Consider the following 15,778-nt stretch of genomic DNA (forward strand, 5'->3'; position numbering starts at 1 on the left):
CTTCAAGAGCATTTTATAAAGCAGATCAGGACTACTCTACCTATCTGGCAGGAGGAGAAACCTAGGCAGAAAATTAATTCATTTGTCCTTAGAGAGGTAGTTGGCCACACCAGGGCCCAAAACCCTCATGTGAGACAAGAGTTATCTCCAGCAGGCAGTGCTGCTGCTCCTCCTCCCCTTTTACAGCATTGATTAAAGAGGAAGGGCTCCTACAGAAACCACCTTCCCTGGACATTTCCCTCAGATACGAGTCACATTTATTAACTCTCCCAGCCAGTAGAAGCAACTCTGCAGCCCCCCATGAACCCCATTAATAGTAGCAGCCAGTCACGCTAATTAAGTTGGTCTGGTTTAACAAGAGAGTGACTCCTGTGTTTAGCTGCATGCCAAAGATAAGAATGGACAGTTGGATGAGCTAAATGGGATAAAAGAAAGTGGGTTGAAAACAGATTTCTAAAAGGGCAAACCTACTTTGTCAGCAGATAACAAGCAAAACAACAAAACAACACAGCAATTTAGAAAAGAGACTGAGTACCTTCTTACCTACTCAGAAGTTCATGCTGCAGTCTACACATGTAGTAAGTCAAAACCAAAACCAAGGTGTTATTGGAGACGTTATTGGGAACTTTGGACATTTCTAGTTTCATATCAGCAGGCAGAGGGAGCAGGAAGAACTAAATGTTGAGAAATCTTTCTGTAATTACTAGGTTTCTCCATGCTTCAACTGGCAGCACAAAGGACTTGGAAGTCTCATTCACAACTACAGCATGTCAGTACTGAAGTCTGAAACACACACGATGGACAAGCACCTATTTTCCTCCAAAACCTGATGTTGTGACCAGTGCATGGAGCATTCAGACTTGTGTAGAATAGCAGCAGTCAATCTTGTGTGAGTTGTATTTGATTTCATGCCTATGATGCCTAAAGATTTTTGCTTTTTATACATTTTTCATGTATTTGTAGCTTTGCAGACTGTTAATAACTAACGCGCTTATATAGCTCCTGGTATTTTTCCTACCCTTTCTCTTAGATTTTAGAATCATAAGCTAACCCTTTTAACATTCCTGACATTCTCTTGAGTCTTATTCCCAAGAAGAGAACCTCTAACAAGGACATTTTGTTTTGCAACCAGAATCTGAGGAGACATCACAAGAAAATAGGGCAAAAAAGCCCCTGGACCAGCTCCAAGGGGCTGACCCAGGGGTGGGTGTTTCTGTATGTTCTCAAAGCACATCTCATGCACACACCCCCACCACACACACCTGGCCCCCACATGAAAACAGCCACTGAAGAACAATTCAAGGATTCAACAGCAATAACAAGTTCTGATAATGCATTTTCCTGCTTCTCCACACAGCGCTGCTGTATCGGAGAGGCACTCTACACTCCCTCCACACCAGAGCAAAGGGAAGCTCACCATTCAAAAGTTCTCCCCACAGATTTTTCCATTGAGGGAAAAAAAAAAAAAAAAAGAAAGAAGTAGAAAACATAGTGGTCATTATTTGTTTATTTGAATAAATAGTACAACTGTCAAAACCCATGCATAAACACTCCTGCTGTGAATTTTAGCAAACATAGCATTGCATTGTAACTTGCTTACAGTACACAACTCTTATCACTAAGATGGATGTCTCCAACATATGACAAGTCCAGAATTTTATCTGCAAGGCTGGTTTTTAGTAGTTAGAAATCCAGAGTAAACACTGTTAAAAACAGTAGAAAAGACTTAAAAAATACATTGATACTGAAAGCACTGGGGGCATGGGGAAGAGGGGTAAGAAATCCTAAACGTTTTAAAATTATTTTAAAAAATCTGCCACTGTCGGTTTTTCATCTTGAAAAAGAGAATGCAGCTGAGGACTATCTGAGTTTCTTCTGATGCATCTAAAAGTCAAGTTGTATGGACTGGAAAAGACAGACATTCATTAAGCACTTACAAATGCAGGAGCTTTAAAGCTGCACAGCCTTCAGCATTCCAGATGAACTTCAACAGGATTCAGACTGGTACCCATACATAAAACCCCAGTAACACAAAGACATCGTGAATAACATTTTTAACACTGACTCAGCTTTCTGAGAGGCAAAGAATTACGGTGCATGTGTCACCGAAAGGCATGACAAAAGCAGGCATTCAGAGAAGCTTTACCTACATGGCTCCTCCTGGAAACTGGGCTGATTGGGATGAAGCTACACTTCAGTTCAATCTGCCCTGCTCACAACTCTGATTAACAATAAAGACAGTGTCTACAGAACAGTGAGCTGGCTAGACAGCCAGGAGCCAAGGAATGAAAAAAGTATTTTCCCTGTGCAACATCTACCACCAAACAAGACCACAACAGAACAGGCTGTGACACCCACCCCCAGTCTGACCCAGGCAGCAGCCCCCCCTGACAGGGATATTAACAGAAGGAATGCTAAAGGAGACCCATGGTTGTAGCAAGGGGACCAGAAACACATAATTCAACAATAGAGACACTCTTTTATAACCTGCTCATGTGCCCTGAAGATGCCAGCTGTTGGATCCCAGCTCAGAAACAGCCATTCCCCCTTCCAAGGCCAAATCACCCTCACCAATCTCTTCGTTTTATCTTCTGATTGATTTTGATATTAATACTGCTTGCAATTTCAAAAACTAGACTCTCAGGAGGTCTTTCCCAGCCACTCAGGGAATATAAAGAGAGCTGGCACTTCCTCGTCACCTGAAGGGAGGGGGGTGAATGACAACTCTTTAACAGACTTGCTTCCTGCAAATAACCCTGCATTAAACTAAAAGTTTGAGAGACCTTTCAGTTCAATGACCTTCCAGTTTCATGATACCTTTATTTCTCAGCACAAAAGTTAGACCAGTTTCATTCACCTGCCAGGAGAGCTGTCCCACCAGGCTTTAGCATCTGTGCAAGTCTCTTCTATTGGTGCTGTGGTGGAGTTCAGTGGCCTCATCTGAACTTCACATCCACTTGTTCCAGGTTCAGTATAAACACTGAGAGGCTAGCTCCTTCCTAAAGTACAGGCAAGCAAAGATTCCCCAGAGAGCCTTGCAGAGCAGAGGAGATCTGAATTTTTCATGCAAAGAAAAGGCAACTTCCTTCCATCTATTTTTTAGAGGTGTGAGGGGAGGTGACCCAAGTAATCCAAATACTGGAACTCAGAATCCAAAAATACAAACCAAATAAGCAGAAGCTCATTTCTCTCCCTTTGAGATGAAACAAATGTTTGAGAAGGGAAGGAGAAACATCCCATTTGTAAAATTATACCATTCAAATAGCATGTTTCCTCTTGAACCTGCACTCAAAGGCAAATAATGTTTGGTGTAAGAAATCTATTTTTAGGGAAAGAAGATGCTGACTTACAACAGGACTCAAGGGAGCCCATGGAGCAGAGCAATTCTACCTGCTCTCCTTCAGGGCACTCTGCTTAGTGTTTCACCCAAAGGAATGGCTGCCCATAAAACAGAAGTTGCTGCTGTGAACATAAAAGCAGCAATCAAATCTCTCCTCTCTGTGCTCGAAGGAAAAGTGTGATATTGAACGCATATTCCACAAATCATTTACTCCGGAAATGCCAATCCCATTTCCTCCACAAAGCTCTCCTCAAAAATCCACTCAGATGGCTCCTGTTCCAGCACAGCCCCCAGCACACAGCGCTGCACCACCCACATCAGCAGAGGAGCAGTTCCACACATGAGACCAAACTCATCATTCCCCCATTAGTTTCAGAAGGACTGGGGGAAATGCACTAATCCAACCTGTGCCTATGTGATCAGCTCCTGACCAACCTGACTGAAGCTGCCTGCTTAACGGGTGACAGTGGCCCTAGCAACCAAATTTCTTCTAGATAAGAAATTAAATAAAAACTAGACATCAAAAGATTAGTTGGTCATCCCATTGCAAGACTTACTCTGTGTAAACACTGAATGGAAGTAACACTGAGCAGAATGAGGTGAACACAAAAACTGAAGCTTTTGCCATTAGCTTCAGACAGAGCCTGTAATTCCCCTCAGCCCAACCCACCCAACAGACCACACAAAATCTTATTTAATAGAAAAGGCTCAGCTTCTAAACAAATTCCAATGCTGATTTTCTATTGTTAACACTTAAGGCTGGAAAACCATTAAATGCCAGTTGCAACCAAGGAGTATGCAAAAGAAAGTCTTCTGCAGAAGCAAAGAGGCTCGAGACACAAAGGGAAGGTCTCATGTTTTCCCTGCTTATAAAGTAGTTAGTGGTGTATTTCCTTCCTCAAAAGAACATTTGTGGATTATAGCAAACAACTGATCCATCTGGTAAAAGTGTGAAATACCTACACGTTTTCAAGTGACCTAGAGAATACACATGCATCATTTTTAGTGGGATTGTCTTACAAACAGCTACAGAGAGAACACATCAACTGTAGGAAGAATGCATGAAGTACATAGCATAAGGCACAATGGGAGCATGCAGAGGGCGTGTTTATTGTAACTTCTGTCTGAGGAGGTTGAAGGATGAAGAGACCTCAGCAGCTTCCAGCATCACTCAACGTTCTTGTACTTCGTGAAAAGGTTGTACAGAACCCTGAGGGTAGACTTCAGGTCCAAGTTGACAACATCTGTGGAAGAAAAGGAGAAATCCTTATTTTGCATTTTGTTTTCCCCTTGTTTGTCCTGACAGGAACAGAAGTCCCCACATCTCTGAGCTACTGGAATCAGGAATAAAAAAAAAAAAAATCCACAGAGTTCTGATCTCCCAAAGACAAGCCTTTTAAATGTCCTGCATGATGCACTTCGAAACAGCTTTACTATCAATCACAGCTAACTTCTCTCTGGGGAAAGTAATTCCCCCTCAGCTAAAATTGGCTACAGAGAAATCAGTAGAGATCAGCAGAGAAATCAATCTCTGCTTCTGCCAGAGACCTGGGATAAAGGCTTTGGGAAATACTCCTGATGACTTTCCTGGCCATGGAAGGAGTGAACAAGCAGTCACACACCTCATGAGGTACTGAACCACAGCAGTGCAATGATACAGTCCATGAACTAACAAAGCCTGAATCCTTAGCAGACTCCAAGCTTTTTATTATTTAATATCCCTCCTTATCATGCCAGGCCAGGGAACAGGTCTGGAACAGCTCTCAAGAAAAAGCTTTCCTGTTAGCACCTCTCCACCTATACTACAATAAAATGCCAAGAATGCAGGGATTCTTGGGGGAGGCACAGCACAGAGAAAGCTGAAGAGGTAGAAAGAAAGCTTGGATATATCATGTAAGAAATGAGGAGGAAGAAGTAAAAAATATACAGTGAACAATAATATATGGAAACAGAAGTAAGGAAGAACAGACAAAAAATCATCAAAATTCCTAGGAAGACAGCAAACTGTTAACAGATCAAGAGCAATTAAGGTGAGGTGCAAGGGAAACCCCTACTGCCTGCTTTGAAGAATCATTGCCAGGACCTCTCCACCCCTCCCTTTCCACCCCACAGTGGATACCACTCTAACCCCCACACTTCATCTGGTACATCCAGTGATCTTTCAAACATTCTTTCTACCCCTTTTTTCCTGTATTATTTTACATATTTCATTTATGATTTTCAATTTGCATTTGCAGAAGAATCTTCTCCTGCCCCAAAGAAAGATCCTAATTGCTGTGAAGTCATACACCCTGGAAAAAGAAATGTCCTATATGGATAACTAAATACAAAGCAGGCTTCTGATTTTTCCAGGTATCATGGAAAGTTGCTTACTACCACAGAATTTTCAGTAAGTCAACAGTCAGAATCAGCACTGGTTCCTGTGTAACAAGAGAGTTTCCTCAGAGACGGATTTAAAATGTAAAGTTAGCCACGGGAAACCACACTTTGCAAGGGCCATGCATTTCTAAAGCTGGGAAACCAAGGCAAATACCTGGGGATGAGACCACCATCAAGAGATTTGTCCCACCGATGCTGGCAATCACTTCTGTTTGCTAAACAAATAAACTCACAGCGCTGGCACTATGAAAAGGCCAAGAAAGCTGGCCCAGTCAGCTCTCTAGGGGTCAGAGATCCACAGCATGTATTTGCCCCACTCCTCCCAACTGACTCTCTCTGTCTCATGCCATCCATTTCCAGTTTCTCACTGAAGGCAGGATGGGTCCCTTCCCTGGGCCACTGTAAACTCCCTCTCAGCTGACACGGCCCAAAGTGGTCAAGTCTTGCAAGGTTCAGACCCTGCCCCATCACAAAAATAAATAATGGACCCAGCTCCTTTATTCAGTGGTGCGATGACAAGTAAATTTTGGGCCAGAAGAAACTACTGTGGCCACAAGGTCTGATCTGATGTACAACAGACTTTACCTTGAAAAGCCTGCATTGAGCTTACAATTAAAACACAATCTTAACACTGCATGTTTTCTTAATTTTCTTTTTGTTTTCACATCTTCCAGTGGTGGAAATTTCACCTCCATTCCTTGACAATGCAGACCAATGGTTAATAACCACTGCTGCAAAATTTATACTGTAATTCCCATTTGCCATTTTCCTAAGTTCCAGACCTTGTTATGTCTTTGACTGCTGCATTAAAGAGTACAGAGTGTGAAATGCATCCTCCCTGTGTGGGCAATTGCAGTGTTCCTTATTGATCAGTGTCTAACAGGCATTTCCAAGAATAAGCATATTCTCGGCCTCCTGTTTCTTATCATAAGATAAAACATGCACAGCCATAACATTATCAACAACAGCTAATAAAATGCTAACTGAAAGTGGCCATACACTCTAAAAGTAGTTTAAAAGAATCCATTAATTTCAAACTTTCACACTCCAAAACAACCTCATTAGAAGATACACCAAATTAATACACCACAACGTAGTTCTGCTGCAATGACTCAGCACCAAGTTCTGCTGCTGGCCCAATCTACTGAATTTGGCTGGAAGAACAAGAGAGGAGGAGATGACCTGTATGGTCCTATTTTTGTTTACACCTGTACACAGACACACTACAAGACTTAACAAGAGGTCCTTCTTGCAAGCACTGCAGAAAGCACAGGCTATAGGGATAAAAATTATGTTTTGCTCTAGACAACATTTTTCCTTAAATCCTGCAACTAATTAAACTGGTTGGACAGCCAGGCCCACCACCTTAAATCCTGGGGGCAGTTTTGGGAACCTCATGTCAAAAAAGACATTGAGGGGCTGGAGCACGTCCAGAGAAGGGAACTGAGCTGGGGAAGGGGCTGGAGCATCAGGAGCAGTTGAGGGAGCTGGGAAAGGGGCTCAGCCTGGAGCAAAGGAGGCTCAGGGGGGACCTTCTGGCTCTGCACAACTCCCCAACAGGAGTGGGCAGCCAGGTGAGGATCAGGCTCTGCTCCCAGGGAACAAGGGACAGGAGGAGAAGAAATGGCCTCAAGCTGTACCAGGGGAGGTTTAGATTGGGTATTGGGAAAATTTCTTCAACAAAAGGGTTGTCAAGCATCAAAACAGGCTGCCATGGGAAGTGGTGCAGTCCCCATCCCTGGAGGAATTTAAAAGCTGCGTAGATGTGGCACTTGGGGATGTGGCTTAGTGGTGAACATGATGGTGCTGGGTTAATGGTTGAAGTCAATGATCTTAGAGGTCTTTTCCAACCTTAACAATTCTATGATTCTAATTCAAGAGGCATTTACTACCCAGTTCATGCTATGGATTCACATGACAGGTTTCCCAGCCTATTGATGAACAAACAATGGATCAGAGTACGGCATTAACAGAGCACAACTATACACAGAATTTTTTTGCAGAGCTTCAGATTCTCTGTCACAATGAATTATTGTTCTGTGAAACATGTATTACATGACTGCCAAGATCTTACAAATGACACTACAGTGACAAGCCATTCCCAAGATGTGGCTGTCCTCTCCAAGGGAGCAGTTTTTTAAGAGCCACAGCCAGTTTTGCAGGTAGTTCCAGCCACACAGACACCACATGAGCACACTCACTCCAACAGCTGGGAACTGCTGCCGGGAATGGCCACACATAGGGACGAGGAAGGAAAACACACAAGAAATTGTATATCCTGCAGCACCAAAAAGCAAAAAAGGAAAGCCATACAAGGTAATTTGCTCTCCAGCCAAATTAATTAATTATTACATTTTCAATCAGTAAAACACTTAAAAGCATGTTTTGCTGTTTATTGAATCTACACAAGCAAACGAAAGATCTGCTGTAGTGTTTTACCATTCATGATAGCATAAGGATGTAAGAAAGCCTTCTGGAAAGGTAACCTCTTCTTGTTTTCATCATTCTTTTCAGTATTTTCAGCATTCTTCAGGAACACTTGTCATCCCCCAGTTTACAACAACAGTACTGGCAGGATATATAAGCCATTTAATACTATCTTTAGCCTTTTCCCCCTCTCTATAACCAGCTCCACTGTTTGTTAATCTATTAACTATCACCACTTTGTCTCATTTTAGGTCAGGCCAAACATTACTTGGAGGCTCCTCATTTTCCTTTGCTGTGCAGAAGCTTTTAACACATACATAGTCTGTAACACCAGGAATAAAAATTGCTCATTTAGCAGTCATAAAGTTTTAATTGCTCTTTTTATCCTTAGTGTAAGGAACAATGCAGACCTCATCAATAATTAAAGTTCAGAGACTTTAAAGGGAAATTTCAAGTTTTTACACTTTTTAGTTCTGACTCCTGCATCCACATAAATCAAGATCATTTGCTACTGGTTCTCCTAAAAAAAAAATCCCTGAAGCCTTCCAGTTATCTGTCACTGAAATCTGATCACAGGAGTCCAGACTAGCACCAGCTAGTAAGAATTACAAGAATTAGACCACGAAAAGCTTCCTGCTTGGATTGGTATAGAAAGCACCAGCTGAATTTATAATGTAGCACTGAACAGCTCCTGAATGACTCACTAAAGCTCCACCTGGACACCTCAGTGAATCTGCTCCAGACAAGAAGCACGGGTAGGATATACCCCAGGCACAGACAGTGAATCCTTTGGAAAACTGTCAAGGGGCCCATTCACAGCTCCACTTTGTGGCACTATTGCTACTTCAAATGGAATTGCACTTTGATGACTTTATACACAGTTCAAAGCCACGTGGCACATCCATACCTTCAGGGCGAGCTTTTGGCTTCTTCAGGCCTCCATCTTGCATCAGCTCAAAAGCAAAAGAAACATTATGCACCTGAAAGAGGTAAAGTGTTTAGAATATCTGAGTTGTATAGGCAACAAAAACCTTCAATCAAATTTTTTAGATGCTTTATTCTCTGCGTACTTGATAATTCTATTTAAATCAATATTAAACATTTACATGTTTAAGCACGGCAGAAAGTAAATACGAGCCACTAAGAAATGAAAGCCTGTATCATAATAGGGCAAATACTCACTTTTTGATACAAAGTAATAAAAGACTTCCAGATATTCAAGTGTAAAAATGGGATTGGGTCCCACAGAGACCAAGAAACCCCATTAAACTCCAGTCTCAGCCTCTACGGCAGAGGCCAGAGAGCTCCCAGTAACAATTAAAACAGAGCTGCATTTTTTATCTCTTGCCTGTCCCCAAGTTCAACAACAAGACATCACTGCCATCCAGGCAACAAGGAACGTAACAGAAACAAGCAGAGATGACAAATACACCTGGGCAAGTAAGAAAGAGGAAATGAGGACACCACACAGAATTATTTTCAAACAACATTAGTCTTTTCTGTGTCATTATCAGCTGTGCAGCAAGCAACATCAACATCCTATCATGAAGGATCCAGGCTGCTTGCTTTGTGTTAATCTTTTATTCTCATGGTGCTCTGGCTTCCTCTACTTGAAAATAGAGACAAAAATCAAATTGAGTTTGTCTAATGAAGTAAATGCTTTATAAAGTGCTTGGTGGGGGCAGTTCCTGGGCAGGCTGTGCAAAGAACCTGCAAAACAAGCTACACACAACTGTACATAAAGAGCTTCTGAATAAGCTCCCACAGACCACACAGGAGCATAAATTCAGAGGAAAGAAAATGGACAAAAAGAAAAAGTGAAAGTAGGTGTCTTCATTTAATCTCTCCTCTGAGGAACAAAAATTATGATTTAAAGAGATCTGCATAGCCGATTTCTTGTCCACACTCACTGAAATTTAGGCAAGGTTATTAGCATTATGAATTCTGTGCAGTTTTGTTACTGCACATGACAGTTCTGGAGATACCTAGCTTATTACTCAGGAGTTTATTAATCTCTTTTACCTGCTGCAGTTCCTCCTCATTCATTGTGACAAAACCAATCACTTTCAACGTGGTATTTTTTTCCCCCCAAAACACAGAGCTTTCCTCTTCTTCTTCAATTTACAAATTCTCATTCCTCAAGGCAAAGTCTCCACACAAAACCACAAAATGACTTCAGGAATACTGGGTAATCTTTATGAATTCCAACCATTAATAATCAAATTGTAACCAAACAGATGCTAGCTGCAGCTCAGCACCCTGCATTTCTACAAGGGCAAAAATTCAAGATAATGGGATAAAGCAGCAAGAGAAAGCTATAAAGGATGTCAGGTGTAGTAGATAACCATCCCTCCCAGAGATGTACCTTTGCTGTACCACACAATCTGTGTGAAAGCCATTATGAAAACCGCATTTTAAACAGCGCTCACCATACAAAACATTCTGTCTTTTAACTTTAGCCAGTGTTTCCACTCCTGACCTAGCCCCTCTCCTGCTGCAGCTCAGCCACCACAAAACTTGTCCTCTGCACGGCAGAATAAAAAGGAGGGGGTACATGCAGGAGTGCAGCAGGTTGAGGCTCAGGGCATTCTGATAAAGACCAAATACACACAGATGCACGTGCAGGTCTGGGAACAAGTGCAGACAGAGGCAAACTTTTGGTGATGACATAAAAACACAGCCTAAACACTTTTCTCATCATTAACACAAGGAGGGACATAGGACAATGGAGCAAGTGTGGGGTTGAGAGCAAGAGACCTACACACACAAACACTTCAGGCAGTACTACGATCTAAAAATTACTTTGATTATGCAAAGTACTGTACAGTACAGAGCACTCATTATTCTGTTTATTCATCCTGGATATTCATAAATTTCATGTGTTGTTTGATGCCAGTAACAGAATACCTTTCTTCCTCAACTATGGGGAATTTACCCATTTATTTCACAAACAATTTTTAGTGGTTTTAACCATCGAGTGCCACAGCCAGTGCCTCTTTGCTACAGCTCCTGAAGAGACTACACCAGGTGCTGTTTCACCTGGCACAAGGAGAAAGGATGCAACAATTGGAAAAAATATCATGTGATAATAATGCAGAAAGAACATAACCTGGAGTTTCTACCCACCTTTTGATCAAAACTTTCAGGTGTTAAGTAGAAGTTGTGAAGTGGAACAAAATAGTCTTCAAGGAGACCCATGAGCAAAACCAAGTAAACACCATCTGCAAACTGAAGAGAAATACGAGGAGAAAGCATCTGTTTGTACATCAGCATTCATAAACAAGGAGAACAAAGAATGCCTGGCCCAAATTACATATTTTGATTTATTTTTTTGCTAGCATGAAAAGTGTGAGATGGTTCAGGAGTCTGTTCTTGCTTCCCTCATGTTCATTTAATTGCTTGAGGAACCTTGCCAACTTCACTACAGTAGTTAAAAAACCCCAAACTTCCTGGGAATCATGTTTGCACATTATATACACCCCCAGCCCGACAATTACAGTAACCTGGTCATTTCAATCACAATCTCTCTTAAATCATGCATGTTAGACATTCGAATCTGCCCTTAATCAAAATCTAATCAAAATCTGAAAATAGGTCTCCCCTGTCACACATAGGGAGTTGAATTTCATAAAAGATTTTTCTTCCCCCATGTCAAAATAAATTGTTTATGGTTTCAGCAAATATTAAATAAAATCCTACACATTTTCAGCCATCCTATTCAGTGTTCCTATCAGGCCAGATGGCTACTGACTGGCTAAGGGGGATAATGTTATGCAGTTCTAAGACTTCTCACTTGAGATCCTGATATGGCACATGTGATATCCTCTAGAAAATAAATTCTTGGGTATCTCTAAGGCATGAAGCAACAATTTCTTGTGACAAATCAGATCCAGTCACCCATTTATTTCAGCAAAGCAGTAAAATAGCAGTGAATGAATGACTGGTATTATACTAATCCAGGCTCAAATGCATTACCCATACTCCTGGTATAATTCTCTGGATGCTGTAGTTATTTTTTTGCTGAGACAATAAGATAACCATCTCTCACAGCTCAGTAAACTCTGGAAAGAAGATCTGCTTCTGCTTAGCCAAGCCCACATCTGAAAATTTGCAATTTACACAGATTACATACAAGATGACAAAGCCTCCTACCTGGGTTTCCAACTCTGTTACTTCCAAATTCAGTTTATTCAAGTGTTTGTTCACAAAGGTGATCAGAGACTATTGAAAAAAACCAGCAGAAACAGCGATGTGAGACACTACACTCAGTGTCAATGTGAAAGTGTTAACCTAACCCTTAAAGACATTTTTAAAAACATAATATGATGTGTGGTGCCTGCTTTTGCACAGCTAAGTAGACAGAACTGATGTTTTTGTTGCACCAGATGCCAGAACTCAGCAGATGGTGCTGTTACATGCAGCTTTCCTAGCACATTAAGCAAACTTTAGTGTCCTGGGAAAAGGCTGTGATGACATTGGTGCCCGAAGATGAAGGGAGCAGTAGGTGCATCCACTGTCCCCATTAATTTTTTCAGATGCTTGAAGAAGGTGTCAACAGCACGGTGTTGTCCACACAACTCTTCCTGGAGGGATGTGTGCAGCCAGCACACAGATTACAGTCAGGATGTAGCCCAGGTCTGGGATTTCTATTCCAGATGCAAGATCCTGCCACTACAAACCAGATCTGTGCTAATGGATTGAAGCACAGAGATCTGTCAGCCCACTTACACCACTGCCAGAAGGGACACAGAGCTGCGTGTTACCACTTTCATTGTGTGGAAAGAGTTAAGTTAGTTCTTTATCCACTTAAAAACACTTTCCTAAAAGACATTTCAGACTGGAAAGATAAAAATCTTCCCAAGACTTCAAAGCATTATTTTAAATGCACACATTGTCTATTTCATAGAAGGGGAAGGGACAATTTACAGCAGTGATCTTCACATACTACTCTCCTAAGAAGCAGCTTAACAGCCAGGCTGGAACTATCTGATGGAACTACATGGAGTCTCTCACATATTCCCCCAAAGCAGCAAGAGCTGGCAGAGAGAGATAAACAGCTACATTACCCCTCTGCTCTAACACAAAGAGCCATGTCAAAAATATGTCTGGATGGACACGTTGTGCAATGATGCTCAGCCTTAAGGACAAACCAGGGGAACACAAGAATAAGTGCTGAGCAGAAGAGCCCTGGATAAAAGCAGCTCTTCTGTAAAAGCTCTATATTCAGCAAACTTCTTTATGGGTGAATCACATTTTAGGGTACTGTGGAAAACATCACCTGGCTTTGGAACAGTGATCCTTGGGGATAAAACACCCTTTTCACTACTTCAGATTCCTCTTCTGTTATTTGCTGGGTGTTTCTGAGTATCTTTCCAAAAGCACAGGAAAAAAATGCAATGTGGAAAATAAAGCTAGAATTTTGCTTTTTACCTTTTTGACTACGCTGAGTTTGTCTGGCGCGTGATCAAAAAGCGTGTCAAAGGCATCGCGCTCTGGTTTGGGGGAAAAAAAATTAAAATCAAAACACCTCCAACAGCCAAGTGCAGGAAGCAGGTTATCTGCCCAAAGCTTAATGGTTTTTTTCCTCAGAAAGTCACATAACAGAGACCCAAGCTAAAAGCCAGCACCTTATTTTGGTGTCTGGCTACATGCCAGAGCAAACTGCCACGGGAATTTTAGAGGTACCTGAAAATAAACATATTCACTGATTTCCCTTTTCTGCCATTCAAAATTGATACACAAAATAAGTGGGTGAAAGAAAAATTAAAATGAAACACAAATTCTGCTTATACCCCATTGTAACTTAAATAGCTATGGTTGCATCCACACTCAGCATCAAATTCAGATATTAACTTGGTTAATTTAAAATTATTGGTAGCACCCCTGGCATCAGTAAATCTTGGAACTAACTCAAGATAATTCTGATTCAGCAGTGTATGGAGAGCAAAGCCTACAGACAGTAAAAAGATTTAAATTATGTTTCTGCCTTCAAAGCACTGTCTATCAATATCTAATCCAATCTGTTTTCAACATAGTTTTTTCCATGATAAAATACTTTTTATTTACAGAACACATTTTAATAGTTTCCTACTGTTAAATAAACAAACATTTATTATCTAAATTCCGTTGGTATCTGAAGATTTATTATTTAGCCCCTATAGCTCCCTGACATTACTTATTTTCCAAGTGCCTTATAATTATTTAATGTAGGTATGCTGCAAGAGAAGAAATCATAGTGTTCACATATTATAATGGGCAAATAAAGGAAGTAAATTACTTTTTTTCCCCATTCTTTACAGGGGCACACATCTTTAAAATGAGAAATGACTTAATGCCACTAAAAAAAAAATAAATGCAGAAAGGAAAATCTCTTGGCAGCAACACCAAAAGCTATCAGTTTTGTTTAGAAGACCAGACATACATTTGATAAGGCCTAAACTCTAAAGTCTAGCAAATACAGAGGAGATAAGATTCTCCATGCAAAGGAATTAGATAGGGCTGACTGTTTGCTGAAGGTGGGCAGATAAACAGAGCTTTGGACCTTGTGCCACAGCCCTTTGCTTCAGCAGTTCTCATGTATGAACTAAACAGTCATAATATAAGGGAGGTTTAACTCTCATTTCTGGGGATCACAAAGATTTTTACTTGAAAGCCACCAAGAAACAGTCCTAGGAAACATTGCCCTGTGCAGCATTTCAGCTCTGGAATCATAGAACTGTTCAGGCTGGAAAAGATCTCTGAGATCACCAAGTCCAACCATTCCCCCAGCACTCCCAAGGCCAGCACTAACCCTGGTCTTCTAAATAAAACTGATCGCTTTTGGTGCTGCTGCCACATCCACATGGCTTTAAAACCCTCCAGGGATGGGGACTCCGCCACTGCCCTGATAACCCTTTCCCTAGTTTTCCCTAATATCCAGCCTCATCTCCCCAACACAGCTTGAGTCTGTTTGCTCTTGTTCTGTAGGAGCAGAGCCCGATCCCCCCTGGCTGCCCCCTCCTGTCAGGGAGTTGTGCAGAGCCAGAAGGTCCCCCCTGAGCCTCCTTTGCTCCAGGCTGAGCCCCCACAGCTCTCTCAGCCCCTCCTGCTGCTCCAGAGCCTTCCCCAGCTCAGTTCCCTTCTCTGGACATGCTCCAGCCCCTCCATGTCCATCCTGTGGAGGGTTACTATTCATTACTTAAAAATTAACCAAAACAACACAGACCAATCTAAAGAGCTCAAGAATGGTCCTACCCATTGCACTCCACGTCTGCATGGAGTAACAAAACCTGCTCCCCTGCAATACATTCCAACCTCATGGAATTGCTCAACCCCATTGTCTTGATCTGCTGAAAGAAAAAGTGACCAGATTTCTGTGCCTGACACATATAAATCAAAAAATAAATAAAAAATTAAGAGTCAAGTTTGTTACTTACCAAATCTTCCCATCATCATCCTGCAAGTCAGAGCATTCAAAGACATGAAGTTAGTCCATGAATAATCAGTTTTGGAAGACAAGAGTACGGCCCTAACAAGAGCCTCTCCTGAAATATCCAGAGGGCCAACCACTTGTGCAAACTCAGGGGGCTGAGCACATCACAGACCAGACCCAATGTGCTGCAGGAATGTCTCCAGCAAAGCACCAGTCATGTC

The 15,778-nt window shown here is 41.6% G+C and overlaps 1 protein-coding gene across 2 annotated transcripts in view; it reads right to left on the reverse strand.

The window, feature by feature from the left end:
• Window positions 1–1,489: 1,489 nt before the first annotated feature.
• Window positions 1,490–15,778, reverse strand: part of PARVB (parvin beta) — a 55,424-nt gene continuing 41,135 nt past the window's right edge. For both annotated transcript variants that reach the window (XM_048301492.1, XM_048301493.1), the window contains exons 8-13: window positions 15,562–15,581; window positions 13,577–13,638; window positions 12,299–12,367; window positions 11,273–11,374; window positions 9,054–9,126; window positions 1,490–4,584 (exon numbers count right to left, since the gene is read on the reverse strand). In XM_048301492.1, coding sequence (XP_048157449.1) covers window positions 4,508–4,584; window positions 9,054–9,126; window positions 11,273–11,374; window positions 12,299–12,367; window positions 13,577–13,638; window positions 15,562–15,581 — 403 coding nt within the window. In that variant the 3' untranslated portion in view covers window positions 1,490–4,507. The remainder of the gene's footprint in view (window positions 4,585–9,053; window positions 9,127–11,272; window positions 11,375–12,298; window positions 12,368–13,576; window positions 13,639–15,561; window positions 15,582–15,778) is intronic.

The sequence above is a fragment of the Corvus hawaiiensis genome, chromosome 4 (assembly GCF_020740725.1).
Source record: "Corvus hawaiiensis isolate bCorHaw1 chromosome 4, bCorHaw1.pri.cur, whole genome shotgun sequence".
Classification (NCBI taxonomy): Eukaryota; Metazoa; Chordata; class Aves; order Passeriformes; family Corvidae; genus Corvus; species Corvus hawaiiensis.